The 20262-nt window shown below is 42.7% G+C and overlaps 1 protein-coding gene across 4 annotated transcripts in view; it reads right to left on the reverse strand.

Annotated features, from left to right (window-relative positions):
* The window catches only part of SUSD6 (sushi domain containing 6), a 91365-nt gene that overhangs the window by 35978 nt on the left and 35125 nt on the right, over nt 1–20262 (reverse strand). For all 4 annotated transcript variants that reach the window (XM_067296547.1, XM_067296551.1, XM_067296548.1 and 1 more), the window contains exon 3: nt 16089–16118. In XM_067296547.1, coding sequence (XP_067152648.1) covers nt 16089–16118 — 30 coding nt within the window. The remainder of the gene's footprint in view (nt 1–16088; nt 16119–20262) is intronic.

Here is a 20262-nt window from a genome sequence, read left to right on the forward strand (position 1 = left end):
TAATGGCCAAATGGAATTTACCAGTTGACACAAATGAAGCCCCTGGAAGCAGAGAGCCTAAGTAAGCAGTACACAGACAGTGGCCCCCCTAAACCAATGGTTTTGAAGACCTAGTAACTCCATACCAGGCTACAACAGTTCTTCAGCTGCTCTGAACAGCACAGCCCAGAGGCTTTGGTGAAGATGCCCAGGCAGCACTTACAGGTTTCTTGGTAGTGGAGTGAAAGCTTCCCATTTATCTTCAAAATCTGTTTACTGCATGATTCAATCCCCTGACAATTACTGAAGTTTCTCACACAAAGGAAATGGAAGGCTCAAAGACATGAAGCTAAAAATAGCAGAAATGCTGCTCCCTAGGGAGATGTGCTTGGGAACTCCCCCTACTGTGTACGCAGATTTCTTGAGAACATTAAAATAAACTAGATGGATACATTATGTCTGAGACCTAGCAAGAAAAACTAGCAGGGAAGGAAGTTATTATGATGCTGATAGATTAGCATCCAGACAGTAAAACAGAGTTCCAGAGAAAACCTGGGAGTTCATTTACTGAACCTATCAGTTACCTTTCTGTAACTGATCTTTTTCACACCAATATAGAGAATTTCAGAGAATAGCACATGCATTTAATCAGGAAGTATAAGTGTTACAGGAGTTGCAGTGTAAACTGAATCAGAAAGCTGCAAATCCAGACTTAATCACTTGGGTCATGTTTGTCCAGGAATGCATGGTGTCTCAAACATACATCACCTAAGAAGCCTACAGTTCAACAGCAGATATTACAAAGCCATTCTGATACTTAAAGAGAGACACAGTATGCCCTTTATCCAGGATTTTCCTAGTTCTGTTTGTTTCTCTCTCCTCCACATGACTGGGGGAAAAAAAATAAATGGATCTGAAGGCTTTTGCAGGGGGAGGGCGACAACAGAAAACCCCATATCTGCTACTATTGAGACAACAGGCACTACAGAGCCTTGTTTAGCAAGGTAGCAGAGAGCTATCAGGACAGGAGACAGTATAATTATTTCACTACCTCCTTCTTTCAAACTTCTTGTAATTTCCATATTTTCCAACCTCCTCTACTCTGGCACAATTTGGCCAGCACCTGAGAGTTATTCCCTCTCACCAGACACATCCTATCAGGCACAAACTGCTAGAACTCTCTGCCTGTTGCCAACACACCATCAGACTGTCCAAAGGCTGTTACATTCATTTCACAGTGCTCAGTGCTAATCACGTTAGATAGCCTGTAACTGTTCTTTTTTCTGTCCCTTGCCCACCCCTGTCTTTCCTATTCACTTTTAGGAAAGGCTACTTCACCAACAGTTAGGATTCAGGATCCTTTTCATAGGCAAAGCTGTTTTCTGGCAGATGACATCCAGAGCAGAGGACTATACTTCTAGGAGACAACTCAGTCTCAGCACTGGTGGAAAGCAGCTTGAGCTTGGGAGGGAAGGGAGAAGTGTTAAGCATCTATTTCCCACCTGGACTTCCTCATAATAATTTGCATCTCTCACCAAGGTATTAATAAAATACTAAATAGCCTAATCTAAACCCAGCAGAATTCCCACTGTGTCCCCCCCCACCCACCCCCACACACAAATCACTGCTTACTGACTAGGGCGCTCAACTGCAGTTTGACCACACATCCTCAAGGTAACATCACATTCCCTCTGTGCATACATGCAAGAACCTTTTAAAGTCTCACATGAGGATCTTATGTGAGAAGGTACAAGAAATGCTCTTTGCCAAAGCCCCTGAATTAGGTCTTTTCACTAAGTACCTGGGGATTACAAAGTTATTGTTTCTAAAATACATGTTCAAGACCTAGCACCACCAAGAAATAAATGGATTTTCATTCTCCCAAACAGTCAGTGACAAACCTTACAACAGGTTCTCAGCTCTTAAAACAATGCTGTAACTGCAAAACGCCATTTTGTGGCTAAACACATTGTTGTACTATGTCACCTTCTGACAGAAGTAAGGGTGACTTCTCAAGAAGTGGAAACAGAATTTAATGTCTGGAAAATGCATTAAAAAGGGGGGGGGCAGGGCTTGATATGAGTTATTATTGCTGAATTCAAGCCAGTAGCTGCAGGGGAAAAAAAGCCCAGGTCACTGACAATGCAGCATTCCTTTAAAGGACAGGTAAGAAAACCAAAGCAGGATTTAACACATGCTGCATCCTCCCAGAAGCAACTCGGGGTCCTAACTATTAAAACATGGGATAGGACACCCCTGCCAGGTCACTCAGATAAAAGCAGACCTTACATCACAACTTCAGATCTCATCTATGGAGCTCTACAGCACCTTACCAACTAATTTTCAATTGTCACATCGCCTGGCACATGAGGTTCAGGGAAAATGGGTGAACAGTTTCTGTCCTTTCATGCAACTGATATAGAAAGCAGAATGCAGTTTAATTAAATGAGTTTTCTGATTTCCTTCCCCTTCTCCCCCAACCATCTTCTAGATTAAAAAGCTATTTACTCTTCACAGAAAAACAATCCATATTTAAGCTTTTAATAAAATCTGCAGGCAAACCTATCTATTCCTCAAAGAATAGACCCACAGCTCTCCATCCTCTTTTTCTCAGTATCTTGCCTTGGGATGAAGAAGGCAAAGCCCTCCCAAGCACTAGAAAATGTCACCTGGATTATGACACTGGACTTTTATTTTCTTCCCCTTTTTCTTTCTGGTCAGTATTGCTAAATAGAAAGGGGAAATTCTTCATTCAGGAGATGGGTGGAGGTGTTTGTCTTACATTAAATGCCATGAACTGGTTTCACACCTCCCCCCACATACACAGCAGCATAACTTAAAGCCTTGAATACAGATCACTGCAACCTAGCTGCTGCACATCAAAGCTGTCACTCTTGCTTCTCAGGGTGGAAGAGACGATCAGGCAGTTGACATTTACTGTTTAGCTCTTAAAGTAAATAGAAATCAAGTCATAACATCTCCTCCTCTGCTCCAGCAAAGCATTCCCTGCAGTTCCCTGCAAAAGCTACACTGCCAGGTCTAGTGTCCACTCTCCACACCAAAGAGTGAGCAACCCCACTGTACTTACGCTCTTTCCCTTAATAGCTGTGTTTTTTGAAGTTATAACTTTCCTCCTCCTTCTTAAACTCCTAGTCAACAAAGGCCCCACCCATGCCATTAACACACTGGAATAATAGCATTCCTCCATAATGGAGAATGGGTTTGTGATCACGTGTCTTCTTGTTCGGGGTTGGGGGGAGGGGGGACGACAACTCTTGTCTCCTCTTTGACCTATATTAAAGATCTGCCAATTACAGGAATTGCTTGCATTGGAAAGCAAAAGCATATTTAAAGCTCTATTTTAATGCAATTAAAACAGTTTAAAAGTAAGAAGCTGTCATCATGTGGCAGCCAGGACTACATGGACTATTATTAAGTGTTTTGAAGACTACAGCTTGGAAGCTTCTAATCACAGTCTAGCACACTTGCTGGGAATGGATTTACAATCTAGGCTCTGGAGGAAAAAAATTTTTTTCAAAATGCTCCACTCGTAAGATGTCATAACTGCAGGTATCCCAGACAGTGCTAATTATCAGCAGCAATGGTTTCTCAGTAGCGCAAGAGAGCTTCAGGTTTCCAGAAGCATGTCCAATTCTGCGATGAGAACAGGCAGGCTGCTAGAGCTGGCTGGGACACTGAACACTGACAGAGGGAAGCTTAATTTTCTAGGTGCAATTCTAGCTGGAGTGGAAGACGCTTCTACGTTTCTAGTTTGCCCAGTAGCAATGGGCCTCTTCTACTACCTTCAGCTTTAACTGTTTATTTGAATCAGCAGCTTCTACTGTGGTGATTTTGGAGAGGAGGTCTTTCCAACCTAAGAGCATGCCAGTTGCATGACAACTAGGAGGTAAGCAAATCCCCTCAAGAGTGCCCATTTCCATTGGCGTGGAGAGTACTATATATCTAGGAGACATTTTGAGAAGGTTCTCCTCTCGCATTGCTGTTCCCCATGATACAGCACTTCCACGTCCAAGTCAATGCAGATGTACCCTTTTCTACAGATTCAACATATGGGGCAAACTGGCACTTTTAACCCCCTAAACTGTTACATCTCATTCAACTCTTCCAAGTATTTTCTTTCCAGCAAGTAGCCTTGGTCAACACAATTTCAGACAAAAATAAGCTCATGCTTTTGCCAAACTTAATCCCATTTGATTATCTCTCCACTTTTCTAAATCTCCAGATTGGTTTGCCTTATATTACTCAGTCTTTATGGGAATTTTGCAATTTTACAACCTTTCCCTCTCAATTCAGAACTGTACTGCCTGCAAGTTTAACTAGCAGGATGCTAACTCCCTCTTTCGGATTATTAGACCCTAAGCAAAATTTTCAGTGGTGTTTGCACGACTTGAGATACCCTCTCCTTACTGATTTTCAGTGACACAAAGCACTTTAGAAAGTTTAATTTGATGTTAAGTGAACCTGATGTCATAACCAGCCTGCTAGATATCTTCCCTAATTTAAAGAAGATACAATGCTATTTTTCTTTGCTTTTTATTTACTTAGCTACCACATCACTTTATAAAAAACAATTTAAATTGATAAAAGACCAAACAATTTAGTGGAAATTATACTATCAAGAAGAAGGAATCTCCAACAGAAGCTTTATAATGCAAAGATCTTAGTTTCAGAATTCTGCGCCCTCTCCTCCCTCCCACCCCATCCACTCTTGCTGCTTATTATATGGAATCTCATTAGTCTGTTCAGCAATTTCCTTTCTTTATTTCTCCCTATTTTATGGTGCTGACAGGAACTAAAATAAAGAGTAATTTTATTACCAGGATCTATTTGAAAGTTGGTATCTCAGTTGCTTCCCCGTATTTAGAATTTCGGTCTTACTGCCCTTGTCACCTGGTTCCCCCCATCCGTTCCCAGCACAGAGCCATATTAATTCAGTTCTCTTAACATCTATGGACACAAAGCACTAGCAATAGGGGCCACAGAAGTTAAGTTCTTACTCATATCTTCAATTATTTTTACTGAATTACATCTTTTTTCAAACTCAGTCTCATTAAAGTACATTTGAAAAAAACCACAAGTTTGTTACCAGCTATTTCCAAGTAATTAAATTCATTAATCTAAACAAGGAGCAAGCAAAATAAAATTACTCTCTCCTTCATGCTTTTCCTTCCCTCTTACTCCATAATAATGATAGACGCCCTTATTCCACTAACCCTTATGACCAGCACTTATTCACTCTATTTTTGGTGCCCTTATCTTTCTCTTGCAAGCCTTAAAACAGTAATTGCCCTGAAACTGGAAAAAAAAGTCAGAGGGTTTGTTTGCCTTTTTTTTAATATAAACCTAAAATTTGACCAGTACCTCAAGAAGCCAAACTATTATTTCTTGCATTCTTTAGTTTCTAGTATATTAGTTCATGGCAGCTTAGTTTTATCCTTTCCCCAGTCTGCTTCTGCCATAACGCTGAGTATTTCTTTGTTTCTATCATTGCTACCAAAAAAAAAGGTGTTTGGGAAAGAGGACGGAGAACCCCACACACATACCCCAATACAGCCACATAAAGACACAAAACTAAGTTTTATTGCAAATTCAAAAGCCTACTTCAGAGTTGGCTGCATCTTGACTCACTTCCCAGCAAGACAGCAGCCAGATTTGCATAGCCGTGTCTGCTGGCACACTTGCAGAAAAAACAGAAGAGGACAAGACAATGCGAGCACGCTGACTTACAGCTCTGCCACCCTGTACTTTCTGTTCAGCTCACCTGGAGCACAGGACACCCAAAAGCTCCATCTTTGCTCAGTGCAGTTCAAATGAGCATCCAATGCTTTTAGGCACTCCAGCCTTGTTAAAGATGAGATAGATTTGTGCTCTACAGAAGTAAGGAGATTAAAAAAAGGCCTGGGGATTGGTAGAGTCAAAATATGCTGAATAAGCACACACACCTTGCCAACAACCACCACGCTCCTGTAGCAAAGCCTGCCACAGTTCCTATTTTCACACAGTAAAGTTAAAAGCTTTCCTGCCTCAGCACACCAAGTACCCTGCGATGTGTTTACAGAGGAAACGGTACTTCTGCTTCCCCTTGGCGTGCTGAGGGGCAGCTTATCTAGGTCCCAGGCCCTGCCATCTCATTCAGGAAGAGCTGTGCAGTTCCTCCACTCCAACGTCCAGCTGTTTGTCCCTGCGTTTGTAGTGGGTCCTAGCAGCACTGCTCACTCCAGCACAATGGGCAGCCATGACAAGCCAGCACTGCTGGCTTTACTGCAAAGCCAGTGACTGCAAGTCGCTGAACTACACCCTAAGTGAAAACGCTCAGTAAGAAAAGTCTTTATGGGTACAAGCTATGATTAAGACCTGTGGATCCTACAGCCTGTGTGTATGATATGGTACTTCTACTCAAAACAAACCTTTCCCTCTCTATTCAACAGTTCAGTATCCACAGCACTAGCAATACTGCTAAGGACAAGGCTCCAGGCAACCACCAGCATTTTCTATGTGCCATTCGATTGTGCTCAAACACAGTCAAGCAGAGACTCCTTGGACACTGTTGGTCAGCTACTGATTTTAGGGCCCATACCTGGTCTAAGAAGATGCACAAAGTACTCCTGCCTCTCTCTGTGGTATGTAAACAAGCAATTCCCTTTGCTCTCTTGCCACAGGGACAGATGACCAACCTGTTTTATCCTATTATTTCTACCACTGATGGAACCAGAGAGGAGATAGCAACCATGGGGATTTTCCACTAGCCCAGTGTATGCAGGGCCTTAATGCAAGTTTCAAATGCAAACAACATCAGACAGGAAAACTGAACTTTGTAAAAAACTAAGACCAGCTGAACATTGATCCAAAGTGAGAATAATGCAACAGAGTCAGGAAATGCAAGAGTCAGGAAATAAGTTCTTGTTGAAAAATAAGAATTTCTCTAGTGAAACCTAAAAAAAACCACCACGGAATCATTTTTTCCAAGGAATTGCCCTGAAACCCTGTGTCTGAGCACAAAATGTGATTTTGATATCCCAAGAGTCCTGAAAGGCAGACTATGAATAGGATCCATGTACTGTCTGTTTCCATTGTTTGAAATACAAGAGACAAACCAGTACAGTTATTTCAAATTCTTCTTGTAAGCACAATTTAAGAATGCTTCTCTAGAATGCAGTTGTGATACCAACGTAGTCCCTTTAAATTAACTTTTCCAAGAGGAAATTCTCAGCCAGTCACTCTAAATTAGCAAGAAGGCAGGCAAACAGCAACAACAACTTGACATCTAACAGTTTGCATTTAGACCAATAAATAACCAGCTTCCTTGCAACAGCAACAATCCACTTTTAACATGCTGCGGCCACCTTCACCAACCCTTCAGGGTCCACACACAGGAAAAAAAAGCAAAGAGGGCCACAAGGCAGCTTTTCAATTAACAGCCAAAATATCCACCCCTCAGAACTTGGGGGCTGTAGTAATCCCCTTTTTGAAATGCTAATGTCATTACAACCATAGCACCAGAAGACAAGTGGTGAGGCCTGGGTGACAGAGCATCTGCTGTGCCCTTACACAGATGATTTAAGCTGGGCCTTTTGTAATTCTCCTCTCCAAAGCTGTCTGCCCAGCATCATGCTTGACAGGAGCTGCAGCTGCTGTCTGACCCTCCTGACAAGTGGGGGTGGAAAGAGCAATATGATGAATTCATGCATGTGGGGCGAGGGTCTGGGTGCAGCAGCAGTATGCTGTGGCATTGTGCTCTCAAAACGTGCACTCAATTCTAAAGATAGCTCGGGGAACACTTGAAAAAAGGCAAAGAAAAAGGTTCCCCAACTGCTCTTTCACTACTACACAATTGCACAACAGTAAAAATCATTACAGCTGGTCATTACAGTCACTACAACAGGTATCTGGTATAGAAGAGCATAGCTCAAAGAAACTTATCAAAATAAGTATATCTGTCATCATATGCCCAGAAATCAGCCTAAGTTCAGGGAGGAGAAGAATGCCACGCATGGAGAAAGCTACCCCACAGGGATGGAGAGCTGTCAACTTTCATTGTAAAGCACCTGGGACTAGTTGCTATGGGGAGATCAGAGACCAGACTAGGCACCAACAATTTGATCCTGCCACCATGCAGTATGTATCAACCAACACCAAGCGATTACCAGAGGGCTTTTTGGTTTTGTTTCCAATTTATTGTTGAGCTTTTGTCCCTCTGATTCCAGTCAAGGAATCATCAGTGAATACCAATTTCATGTAAAGATTCTATTTCAAATGCTAGGGGTTTGTGGGGGGGGGAGGGGGTGGAGATCCTAAAGCTTATCATTTCCTATTACAACCCCAAGAGCCTCCCACTAAAGCAAAAAAGGCAGACAATCAACACTATGGCTGAGAAGTCAGTCAAGTTAAGGTTTTGCACCAGGTGAAATACAGATTAACTGGAAGAACAAGTTACAAACTGAAACATTTGCCATTTGCAAATGCCACTGTGTTTACAGTGGTTCCTACTTCACTATGAGATTAGGTGAAGCTAGTCTAATACTCCAAAAATAAAAGCCCCAAACCCCTCTACCAGAAAAGAAACAGTATCTATTCCACTATGAAAGTGCTGTCATCCCACTGCTGCTCAAGGTATTTGAACCACCTACAGAGCAGCAGCTCTGTACATAGCAATAGACGTTGGTCTCCTCACTGCAACAGAAAGAGGAAAGGTGACAGGCTCCTCCAGAAAGGGAGGTGCGTTTGGTATAGTCCGCACAGGCTGCACACTGGCAAGCAGCTCTGAAATGCTGCCTCCAAGCCCAAATCATTTTTAAATGAAAAACACAAAAGTTTCAGTTCTTCAGGCACCCTCCCTTAGCACTACACACTAAACTAATGTCAGGAGAGAGATCTCCTCCATTTAAAATATCTAATTTAATTAAGAGTTCAGTGGAGGAAACAGATGTAGTGATAGATGCTTCCCTGCTGTCAGAGGATGCAGAACAGACATCCATTTTCATCCTCTTAAATCGCGCTGCAGCACTTGACCCACTCAACCATGAAATACTCCTGACCTGCCTCAGACAAGTGGCAGGTAGCCAGAGGTATGCGGTAAAATAGTTTTAAGTCTTTGCTCACCCTGACTGTAGTCAGAGAACAAACCTCCCCAGAACACCCTTAATTAGCAGCCTCCACCAAGCTGTCTCGCTTTTAATGACATTGGGGATCAAGGATGCTAATGCCAGACCCACCTGTGTACCAGATGACAGGCTGCTACACCCCCTTCCTCCCAGTGCAGTCACACAGCTGCCCCCCAAGGGCTCAATTCTCACACTGGATCAGCTCATGACTGGAAAAGAACTAGTTAAAGTGGAATGAAACTAGACTGAAGCAAAGCTGACAGGAAAAACAGTGCTCTGAAAAGTTGCTCCCGCCCTGAGCGGTCTCCACAGCTGGAGGCACATGCCAACAGGCAGTCAGTTCTCTGGAGAGCTTGGAGGAGGTAGAACTTCTCACAGGGGCTAGCCTCTTCCAGTGGAGCACCTGCACAGCACTTGGTATGTTCGCTCAGCAGAGGTACTGCCTTGTGCCAGTGGACAGTGGTCTGGACACCATTATATGTACCTCCCTCTCACATGGCAGAAATGCACTAGCAGAACTGGCTGCCATCAGCTCTCAATTCACACAGAGCACATCCATATGGGCCTCTGAACATACCAGCTTTTCCCTTTACTTTCTGTATAGCTTCCCAGACATCAAAAAGCCAAACTCAGGAGCTCTATACACATTTTTCAGTATCCTGGGCCCAAGCCACTGAGAAAACTGAAAAATACATGAAGTTTAAGGAAGGAAGAGCCCATGGTCAACAACTCTGCCCTTCAAATCTACAGCAACTTTCCTCCATAAAAAGCAACTCAGTTCTTAGCAAACACATGCCTTTAAGTCAGACAGCCCTTCCTCCCTGCTCTTAGTCAAAAGAAACATCCCAGTCTACTCTCTAATGTACCTTGTATGGTCTGGATTATTAAAAAGCAAAGCAGCATGCACCAGGCAACTCCACATGAGAGGGACAAAGATGTACCAAACCCTAAAGAACGTGTCATGTGGCTGAAGAGTGCTCAGAGACATGAGGAGGATGGCCTACAAACCTATCAGTTGAGTTACAGCATTCAGAGTTGGAATCTATTTTTTAATTGGTTCCTCTCACAAATAGAAAGTAGTGTAAGATGGGATGCTAAGAGAACATGCAATAACCAGATCCAGCCAGGATCTGAGAAGCCTGTGGAAGAAAAGAAAAAGAAACAGGGATAGTCATTTTCTCAGAAAAATGCAACATAGGGATCGAGGCACTCTTATGGAGAGCACCAGTTCAGCACTCCCCCTTCAAAATGTCATCTTCCCTATGACTTGAGTACTGACTCTGTAAATCAACCTACCCATGGAAGAAGCTCTAGAGAGATCACTTTTACCTTCATCTCTTTGCACTCAGACTTAAGCCACAAGAGCAACACAAAGCAGGGGTGGAGGGCAAACAGCAGTATGAAAAAGAGCTTATTTCATCATGTAATAGCAACATTTCACTTGATTTGCCCTCAGAAGCCCAGATGGGAAACTTACTTTCCTAGTACAGGAAGGACAACTCCTTACTGCACAGATCACTTCAGAGCACCTCACACAGTGTGCCCTACATGGATACTATTCAGAGACAACCAAGTCTAACCTCCTAAAGAGGTGCAAACTGCACAATAAAACACAGCTTCAGGGACAAGCCAGTAGTCAAAATATTGCAAAAGAGAGCTTACTCCTTCATACAGATAGAGTTAAAAGCAGTAACACAAGAAAAGAAAAAGTGAAGGAATGGCTATTATAGTACTGCAGAGAGATTTCTAAGTCTGGTGCTCTGCTTCAGATCAAACTTACTGATTACTTGTTTCTCTATACTTAAATGGCACAAAACTGCACAAGGATCCTGCACCAAAGAGCTCAGCTCTCCCAGCACTGGACATTTCACCCAACTTTTCCAAAAGTGGAGTCTAGCTTATTAAATGCCATAGAGGAAAGAACCAACATCAAAGCACAAAATTGTCAACCTAAAAATGACGTCTGAGTATTTGAGAAGTAAATGCAAATAAAGAGATCCAAAGTATGAAGCCTTGGATGTTAAAATCATGCTAGCTCATGGATATCACATTTCTACATCACAGCAAGTTTCAGTTCTGCTTTGGACTATGGGTAATAACATTAGCTATGAGACTAACTTGTCAGGGAAGATGAAGTGGATGACTAATACAAGTGAAAAAAACAGAAGCTTGCTGTCTTCATGGACTGCACTGAGGCACTTTCACTCAAGGCAAACTCATGGTAGCTTGTGACTATGTCAAAGTTTTTCAGTTTATGTATTAAAATTTTCTTTTTCCTCAGTTGAGGAAAAAGTGACAGTAGACCATAAACACTTAAATGATAGTAATAACAGATAAAGGTTTTATTATCTTACAACCTAAGTCCATTAAGCCCATGAAAAAGTTTACAATGAAACCTGAAGGTTGTTCTAAAGGAACATTTCAAAGTAACTTAACTAGGGAAGCTAAATCAAGTGACAGAAGGGAAGATGTAGTATCTATGATAAAACAAAGCATTGGTTACAGTTCTTTGCTTGCTCTAAAGAGAAGCAAGTCATGCTGCAGCCTAACACATGGCTTGGCACAACTCAGATAGTATTGGTCCTTTTCAAGGAGCTGATAAGCGGGCCTAAAACTTGAACTACTGAAGATGGGTTATCCCAGTGGGCTGCATCCCCCAGAATTCTTTGGGGGGGGGGGGAGAGAAGAGAGGAGAAACTCCCCAACCTTCCTTCCCCCCCCCCCACCCCAAGGATAAATCAACAGCTGTGTTTTTGATATGACACATCAGAAGCAAGGCCTCTGCAGCACCAGGTAGGAAGTCTCCTGGTCAGACTCTCTGAAGATGTTGGTGGTCCAGAATAGACAGGCAGCCCCAGGAGTCCCTCCCTAAGCGGTTCAAATATAACTTCCTCTGTTCCATGATACTTGGCCTGGACAAGGACCAGGGGCTAGCAGCTTTAACAGCTTTGGCTCATTTACAGTAAGGGTTCCTTTACAGTGGGTGTAACAGAAAAACGCACGATGGGGGAGGTGAGCAATGCAGATTTTAACAACAAAACTGAATATGAACTAGGAAAAGCAGAACTTTCTCAGAAAATCAAGGACATTTCTCTAAACATGGCAGCAGCTTCCACTTGAAATTCCTCTCTATGTTTCTTGATTCACACACAGTTGCTATCTGGTCTTCCACAGCTTCTCTCCCCACCAGATCCCCAGCCATCTCAGAGCACTTGTGGGCAGACAGCCAGTGCTTCAGTCACCAGCATCTTCACCCTGCTCTGCTCCTGCCTTGAGGAGGTTCCTGTCTTGAAGCTTCAGTCCCTGGAGGGTGTGCATACCTTGTAACCTGAGGCCCTTGCCTCAAGTTCTTAATACTCTGCCAGAGTCTGGTTAGTCAGTGTTGTTGCATACATAAAAGCCTCACAAACCTGACGTTGTAAAAGCACATCTTGCATCCTTCTGCATTAAGACACTCTTACCTCATGATTAAAAAACAAACACATGCATATATTTGTGCTAGAGTTCTTCCTCCCAAGGCCATACTATTCTCAACCATTCTAATCTGCTTGCATAACAAACTAAAACACCACGTTCTTCCAGGACATATGCTACTTAACCACCAAGCCACTAATTGGCTTGTAAACCACTAGGATCATTTTCACAACTCCACCTGTGGAAACCTTCACCTTCCTGCTTTGCTGCATTCCCCTCTGCCCCTCCTCTCCACCCAAGAATCTTATTCTCCCCAGATGCCTCATTCAGCTTCAGTCTATTCTACTACTTTTCTACAAATCCCAATCTGTTTCTAGTCTGTTTGTATGCTTTAAGAGTCTCTAGATAACTCTGCTCTATTTCCTTCAAAATATTCTACTTCTACCTAAAGCAGGAAAGCTTCACCTGTTGTTTGAGTGACAGGCATTTGTCTGTGGAAATGGAAGCAGAGCAAAATGCAAAGTTGCTTAAATAGTAAATTCTTTAAAATCATAAAACACAATTTCATTCTTTTTCTGGTGCATAGTTTTGAGTGCCTAAGGGTGTGTCTGACATGAAATGTCTCATACGCCATGTAGATCTTTTCCTCAGGATGTGGAAAGCGTTCCTCCAAGCTAGAAGAGCAGCAGCAGCTCCTGGCTTTCTAGTTATGGTTCTCTGCATGTATGTCAGCCCTGTCACGTTTCTTTCCTGTTCTCAGATTGAAAACTCAAGACATCCTCCAGCAGAGGTGCTTATCTAACTTTGCAGAAAGGCAACATTTTCCAAACCAGCAATGCTTCTCCTTTTAAAGACAATACAAAAGATACATATGAAAAGCCGCAGCAATGTTTCTTTCTGCTCTCAAATAGGAAACAGACCTTCCCTACTGAACTAGGATGACTGATTAGACTTGGATGATGAGCCTGCAGGACTTAAAGAAGCTCTTTTGTTACCCTACTGTTCAATTCTTTGGGTTCTGCTCCCCATGGAATGCTTCCCTACCACACCAAGCAGATAAATGCTTCTGTCCTCGCAGTCATGGTATTGGCCCTATAAAGAAGAAAGCCACACAAACAGAAGCATCTCCATCTAGCACCAGGCAGGCTGAGGTATGCAAGCCACAAGTGAACACTTCCACAACCTCTTAAGGTTATGCAGTCTTTCCTCAGCACTGGAACTCTCCAAGTTCCCCTGCCCCTTCCCTCATAAAAGCATCACTGTACTAGGCAGGACCAATAAGCTCATTTCATTCTTCAACAGTTCAGTAACAAACCCCTCTAACCCAATCCACCTAGCACATCTTACAATTCATCTAAGCAGTCCCATACTTAAAGGAGTATTTCAAATCCCTTCAAAGACTTCAGACCTGGAAGCAAGCAATTCACAAGTCCTCCAGCTCCAACACAACACACTGCAAAAGCAGAGACTCACTTACCTCAGGGGAATCCCTGCTTAGAGAGGAAGAGAAACATTTTTCAGAGGTTTTGTTCATTAAAAAGAAAAGGGGTTTTAGATACTGATTTTCACACACAGATAAGGTGCAAACTTTTGAAATAATGCCATAATCCTGTCACTGCATTACAGTAACTCTAATGAAGGTACAAGCACTTCTAAACTTGCTGCTCAAGTACCTCCCAGTGTCCTACCCTCATTCTTGACTATCAGCACCCTTGGTATCAGCAGTGTTTTCAGCAGTCCTCACCTAGACACAAACTGCTGGGTTTGACAGCAGGGCCCCGATTTGGAGGCCCAAACAGATTCAGCCACAAAAGCTGAAGACTTGACTGCCTACAGTACCCACCTTGCCCTAGTCCTGGTTTCCCCCTCATCACCCATGTAAGTGTGCCGAAGAGGTTTATCTATTCCACAACTTTATATACCGCACACCACCTATTCCAGTGGTATTGCAGTAACAGCCCAGGGTTAAATTTGCCACAGTTCAGGAGCAAACGTACTTCTTGTTCTGCAGGGTCAGTAACAGCTGGCAGTACAAACAGGAGGTGATAATTGCTTGTGCTGCCACAGCTAAACATAACAGCTTGGAGAAGCAATCGGGGGGGAGGATTACACAGATGAAGGGGAATAGGTCCAACAAGTGGGGAAAAACAATTCAAATATTCAACATGTCCTAAAAGCGATGCTTCAGCTGCTACGGTAAGCAATTTAGGACTCAAAAGGGAACATAAGCAGGGAGGGAATGGTCAAATGGTACAAGGTAGTAACTGAGCAAGCTTTCTTCTCTCTCACTGGCAGGACTTTTCCCATGAGACTAGGAACAAACCCAAACTTTGAAAGCCTCCCCAAATAATGGGCTTAAGCGAAGAAAGGACTCAGTGACAGGAGTAAGCTGCATAATAAGTAAAGACAGACAAGTCTGCCTTCAATCTAGCACCCAGCAGACATCAAGGGATGCCAATAAGGTGATGTGTCAGAACCTGAACTGAGGTGTGCAAATACTTTCTGTTAAAGAGGACTGAACTGTGCCATTTGCTCCCCTCCTGCTTTTTTCTACAATGAATCTTCTACCAGTTTCTATCTTTCATATTCTAGCCCAATAGGCTAGCTGGACCACTGAATTATTGAGCAGCATATTTTCCTGCTAGCAACTGTAGCCAAGAATTGAAGGTACTTTAATACTAGGCATCTGAGTGATTAAAATCTCACTAAGAGTAAAATTAGACATATTCATGAATCAGAGGATTCCATCAGCTCTTTTCCTCTCTCCCACTCTCTGTAGACCAAAACTTGGTAGGCAGTAAGATTCTGCCCTACACACCTTCAAACACTTCATTACAAATCCATTCCCATCAGCCCCTGTTCCTGTCCCTCTCCTCCACAAAAAGGGAAGGAAAGCTCAGATTAAACAGGTCAAATTTCAGTGTTCAATAAAGATTTAAAAATTTTATCGATATAGAACAGATAGAGAGCCAAATATGCTTTCCAGTTCCTCCCAAAATTGCATAACTCCATAACACACATACAGGAAAGGTTTAAGACTTTTTCTGCGCACAGGAAATGAAAAGCAGAGTATCCAACACAATATATCCAGTCATGCTACTTAACCCAGCACATTCCTGGGATGAGATGTTCGCCTTTCTTGATTAAAGGAAACAAGGTGGGGGTTTTTTGTTTTTTGGGTTTTTTTTTTTGCTTGCCCTCGCTGTCCTCCCAGTCCTCTCAGGCAGCCTCTCAAAACTCTCAAGAGTATCTCTTCCTGTTTTAAAGCAGTATTTATTCTGTTTGGTTTTCCTTGAGTCATTTGGAAGGTAAGCACTACAGGAGGTAAAAAAATCCCTTCAAGCACAGTGAAACAAATGAAGTTGATCTTCCTCTCTCCCTCAAATGTAAGACAGACATCTTTCCCCAAATACAGCAGACAAAACAGAGATAAGACGCAGCACAGAGATACATCTTAGCCCGTTCAATGCAGCCAAAGTAGAACTGGGAATCCTGGTTCACAGCCACTTATATTAACCAGTAACCCCCCTGACTCATTTCTCATAATACTGCAGTGAAGACAAATCTACTCACATGCAGGTCCTTTGGATTTGCTGAGCCAACCTAAAAGGACAGACAAAAAGCAAATTTAGGATTACTATTAGGCATGCTTTAATTCCTCCCTTCCTCCCCATTAAAACTAGTCAAAATTAACAAGTTGTGTGGCTAGCAGAGATTCCTATTACTTTCTTTAAGCCAGCTGCTTAAATAGTGCTGCCTGGAACAGTAATAACAGTATGTTTGTTATTTGAGCATCTACTTCCTAGCCAGCTTTGCTGTCTGGCCATTATTCTGTTGCTCTCCACCATGCTCCTCTGTACCATCTGGCTTTTACTAAACTCTCCAAAGGGACTGGAAAGAGTAATTACACCCCAAACTACTTCTTTATGTCCATGGAGAACTACATACTTCTTTGGGCTGACTCGCTAATTTCTTCAAATCCAGGCTTATACAAAGCAAGCAGGTTATAATCAAGATCTTCTGCTCATGCATGACACCTGCCCACATTTGTCTGGCCTACTGTCCTTGTTTTCGTGGAATTCATCCCTAGCTGTATAAACTCCTTCCTTTCAACCACACAGAGACAAAGAAAACCTCTGCTTTGTACGGATTCCCAAAGAATAGGAGCAAGCCTGAATCTGCTCAATGACTAGAGCGCGCTCTTAAAAGCTGTTCTGTGTAATGCAAACAAACACCAGCAGCATGCAAGAGCTTCTGCGCAGAATAACCTTGGTACTAAAAAGACCTTAGAACAGCAAGCAGCAGATTGGTTGCATTTGCAGAGACAACACATGGGAATGAAGTTGTTTCAGTTTATTCAAACTCAGTTCATCACTTCAATGGTAATCCTAAAAATTAAAGAGCTAGCTTTATAGCATTTCACATATGATCAGTCAACAAAAAGCAGGTTGTGTTTAAATCAAAGTGGACTTGGATTCATCAGGCCTGCATTATTAGTTTTCAAGTTTAATATTTTAACTTTGCTTTACGGATATTGATACTTGCTTAATTCAGAATGCTTAAAAGACTACTTTTACTAACACTTTTCACTTGCATTTCCCAAGATCAGATGATGGTATTATCAATAATGAAAGGCCCAACCTACCTTTTGATAGGTTTTTGATAGAACTGGTTATGAATGCAAGAGATTGCACCATTTAGAACACATTTGATAGGAAGCTTTCAAATATCTTGGAGACTACATCTTAAATTTTAACAAAAAAAAAAATCATTCTGATGCACTGCCAGCCTTCCAAAAGTAGCCTGGCCGTACAAGATGACTGCAGTGAATGAAAGAGAAATACAGGGCTTTTGAGAGCTTGGGAATAACCCTAAGGCCAAAGGGGGGGGGGGGGAATCACAGCAACAAAGGAAAGATGGAGAAGTGTTATGCGTAGAAAAGCAGACAAAATGGTTGTTACTCCTACTCTCCAACACTTCAACAAGTCCCTGCCACCACCCACATAGCATCCCAGCTCTTAATTACATTCCAGATGAACCCTCAAAGGAAACACAGGAGATGGAACAAGAAGTAAGCCATAGTATTTCAGGTCCTTGCTCTCCAAGTCTTCTTTCCCGCTCATTCTTCCATTATTTCCCTTAGCTAACCTTAGAGCGCTTTTGAGAGAAAAAAGCTGCACAGTGATAAAGCTCAATGAATACTTCTGAACAGCAGTGAAGTCTCTCTAAATCCTCTTCTTCCAACATAGCTTCAACTTGCTCCTCCAAATTCACTGTTTGCCCATCACCAAATACCACATTTATTTTGTGTTAAAATACACGTGGCAGCTATTTTTATTTTCATGAAAATCCTCTTGTGAAGAGGGAGCAGTTTTCCCCAAACTCTGCAGCATGTTTAGTGACTAAGCAACTTATCATATTCATCTCGTGGCACTCCAGGATATTTGGACAGATTATTTGAGACAAAGTGCTGAAGACTTTTCTTAAAAATCCATGCATAAATAAAATCCATTTAAAACCAAAGCAGAGACCAGATGCTTGCTGACTGGAAATGAGCCTGCCCTGCGCATTTACCACGTGGCAAGGAGAACATGTTCCTGCCCAGACTGTGAATATGTATCTAAACCTGCGGGAACCAAGGCAACAGTATTTCTAAATAGCAAAATGATTGCAACACAATATACATTATATGGTTTTAACATATGAATCACAAGCTCTGCTTTCTCACTCTGAGCAGGGCCAACCTATTGTTTCCATGCTTGTCTGTCTTTTTATGAGAACATTCTTTCGCTTTTGTAGCAATTGTGAATGTGTCACACTGGCCATGCATTCAACATAAGCATTACCATCAGGAGGTTTAATATAATCTCTTGCTTCATGTTAACATCTTTGTCCTGCCTGCTCTGAATGTTTTTGCTATGTAAACTAATAAAATGAGGATGGTGGGGTGATGGGGGGAAAAAGATGAGGGAAAGATGATTTTCCAAGCGCCTCGCTAGTATTCTTTGTTTATCCATCTGGCTCTCCACTCCTCAGCTCACTTGGTCATTAGTGTTACTCATGGCTGGCATGCTGCTGCAGGCGCAGCTCTCTGGGCCCATGACACATCACTGAGCACCCCCATCCCTCCCAGCAGTTGGCAGCTCCTGCCTCCCAACCTCAAAGAGCACACACACGGAAGCACTCCTCACCCAGCCCTTCCCCTCCCCCCAGGATTTTTCCCCCCATATATCTTGCTGTCTGCTATGATCATGGGCTCCCCTCCACATATGCTCACTTCCTCTGCAGGAAATACTTCATGCCTAGCCACTGTAATCCTATTTAGCTGATGATCTGCCTTGATCAGTTAGTTTTCCACAGCTGGTTTCAGGTCCTGGAGCAACACAAAGGGAAACAATGCAGAACCACTCTGGAGTCTTCTGATAAGCTTAACTAGTGCTTTTGTTAATGTGACTGGTTGCCTCAAAAATAATACTAGAAAGGCTTGCCAGCATTGTGGCTGCCTATCCGCAGTCAGCAGCCCAGGGCAGCCCAGGACATTTGCATACAGATTAGTCTCCACTGAAGGTGCTGCAGTGTATGTATTTGGAGTTCCAGTGACAGTGCACTCTAGCCCCAGACTGCAAGGCATATCTGACAGACCTGTATCTGAAGTGACGATGTGGCATTAACACCAATGACAGTAAGGCTGGAAAAAACAAGGATAGACCAAATTCAGAGAGACCTTGTCCTTTTCCCATTCTTACTATCTGTTCATGCCAATCTGTCACCCCTTCTTGTGTCTTCCTGGCCCTTCATTACTTACAAGGCCAAAGTCGCACCAGGAGGGCATACAAGACCAGGATATCTGATTTCAGGAGCCTCTCCCTTCCAACTCGAAGAACCAGAAATACTAAAAGGAGATCAAGTCCTCCAGCGGCTTTGAGCACCAGCAGACTTCTCTGTACAGGCTCACCTCTGCTTTAAGCAGTGTGCATCTGGCAACCTACATTTATACTACTCTACCACACAGAGGCCAATTCAAGCTTCACTGAAGCAAAGGAGTGCTGGTCACTTCATATTTTCAGGTGCCATCATACTTCAAATAGGGCTTTTTAAAGCTCTGTTGAGAGCAGAGGTTTTGTTTTGAAAGGGAAGCTATTGCTTTACACTGCAACAATTGCTGAAATCAAACACACCTTTTGGGGATTAACCTCCTTTATAGCACTATGCAAGAACATGCATTTAAAGCACACATACAAAATTATTCCCTTCATCCTGTACCACTTATAGTCACGCATCTCTGTGGACACAAAAACTACATCATGGCAAGTTCAAGAGAAAAGACCACATTTCAGTGTATACTGGGTAAACATGCACACACTTACATAATGAACTCCCTTGTGACTATCTGGTATATTTTATTCTTCCACACATTTCTAACAGGTATATCTCCTTACCTCTACTGTTACTTAACATTTTACACATCATCCCATTGCACTATTTACATTACTCACCACGCTTGTCCACCAGAAAACAAAACAACCCCCCCCCCAGGAAATTAGAGAGGGAAAGGGGAAAACCCAAGCTGCAAAGAGGATTTAACAGAGGAGTGCAGTTAGGGGGTGCTGAGGTGTCAGAAGATAGCACACAAGGAAACACTGAACAGACTCATCAGCTGTGTAAAGAGCTGAAGAGAGTCAGTGCTTCTAACAATACTTCTTCACATGAGCAATTGCTACAGGGCATACAGATAAGAGTGTCTACA

Source organism: Apteryx mantelli, chromosome 4 (assembly GCF_036417845.1).
Source record: "Apteryx mantelli isolate bAptMan1 chromosome 4, bAptMan1.hap1, whole genome shotgun sequence".
Taxonomy (NCBI): domain Eukaryota; kingdom Metazoa; phylum Chordata; class Aves; order Apterygiformes; family Apterygidae; genus Apteryx; species Apteryx mantelli.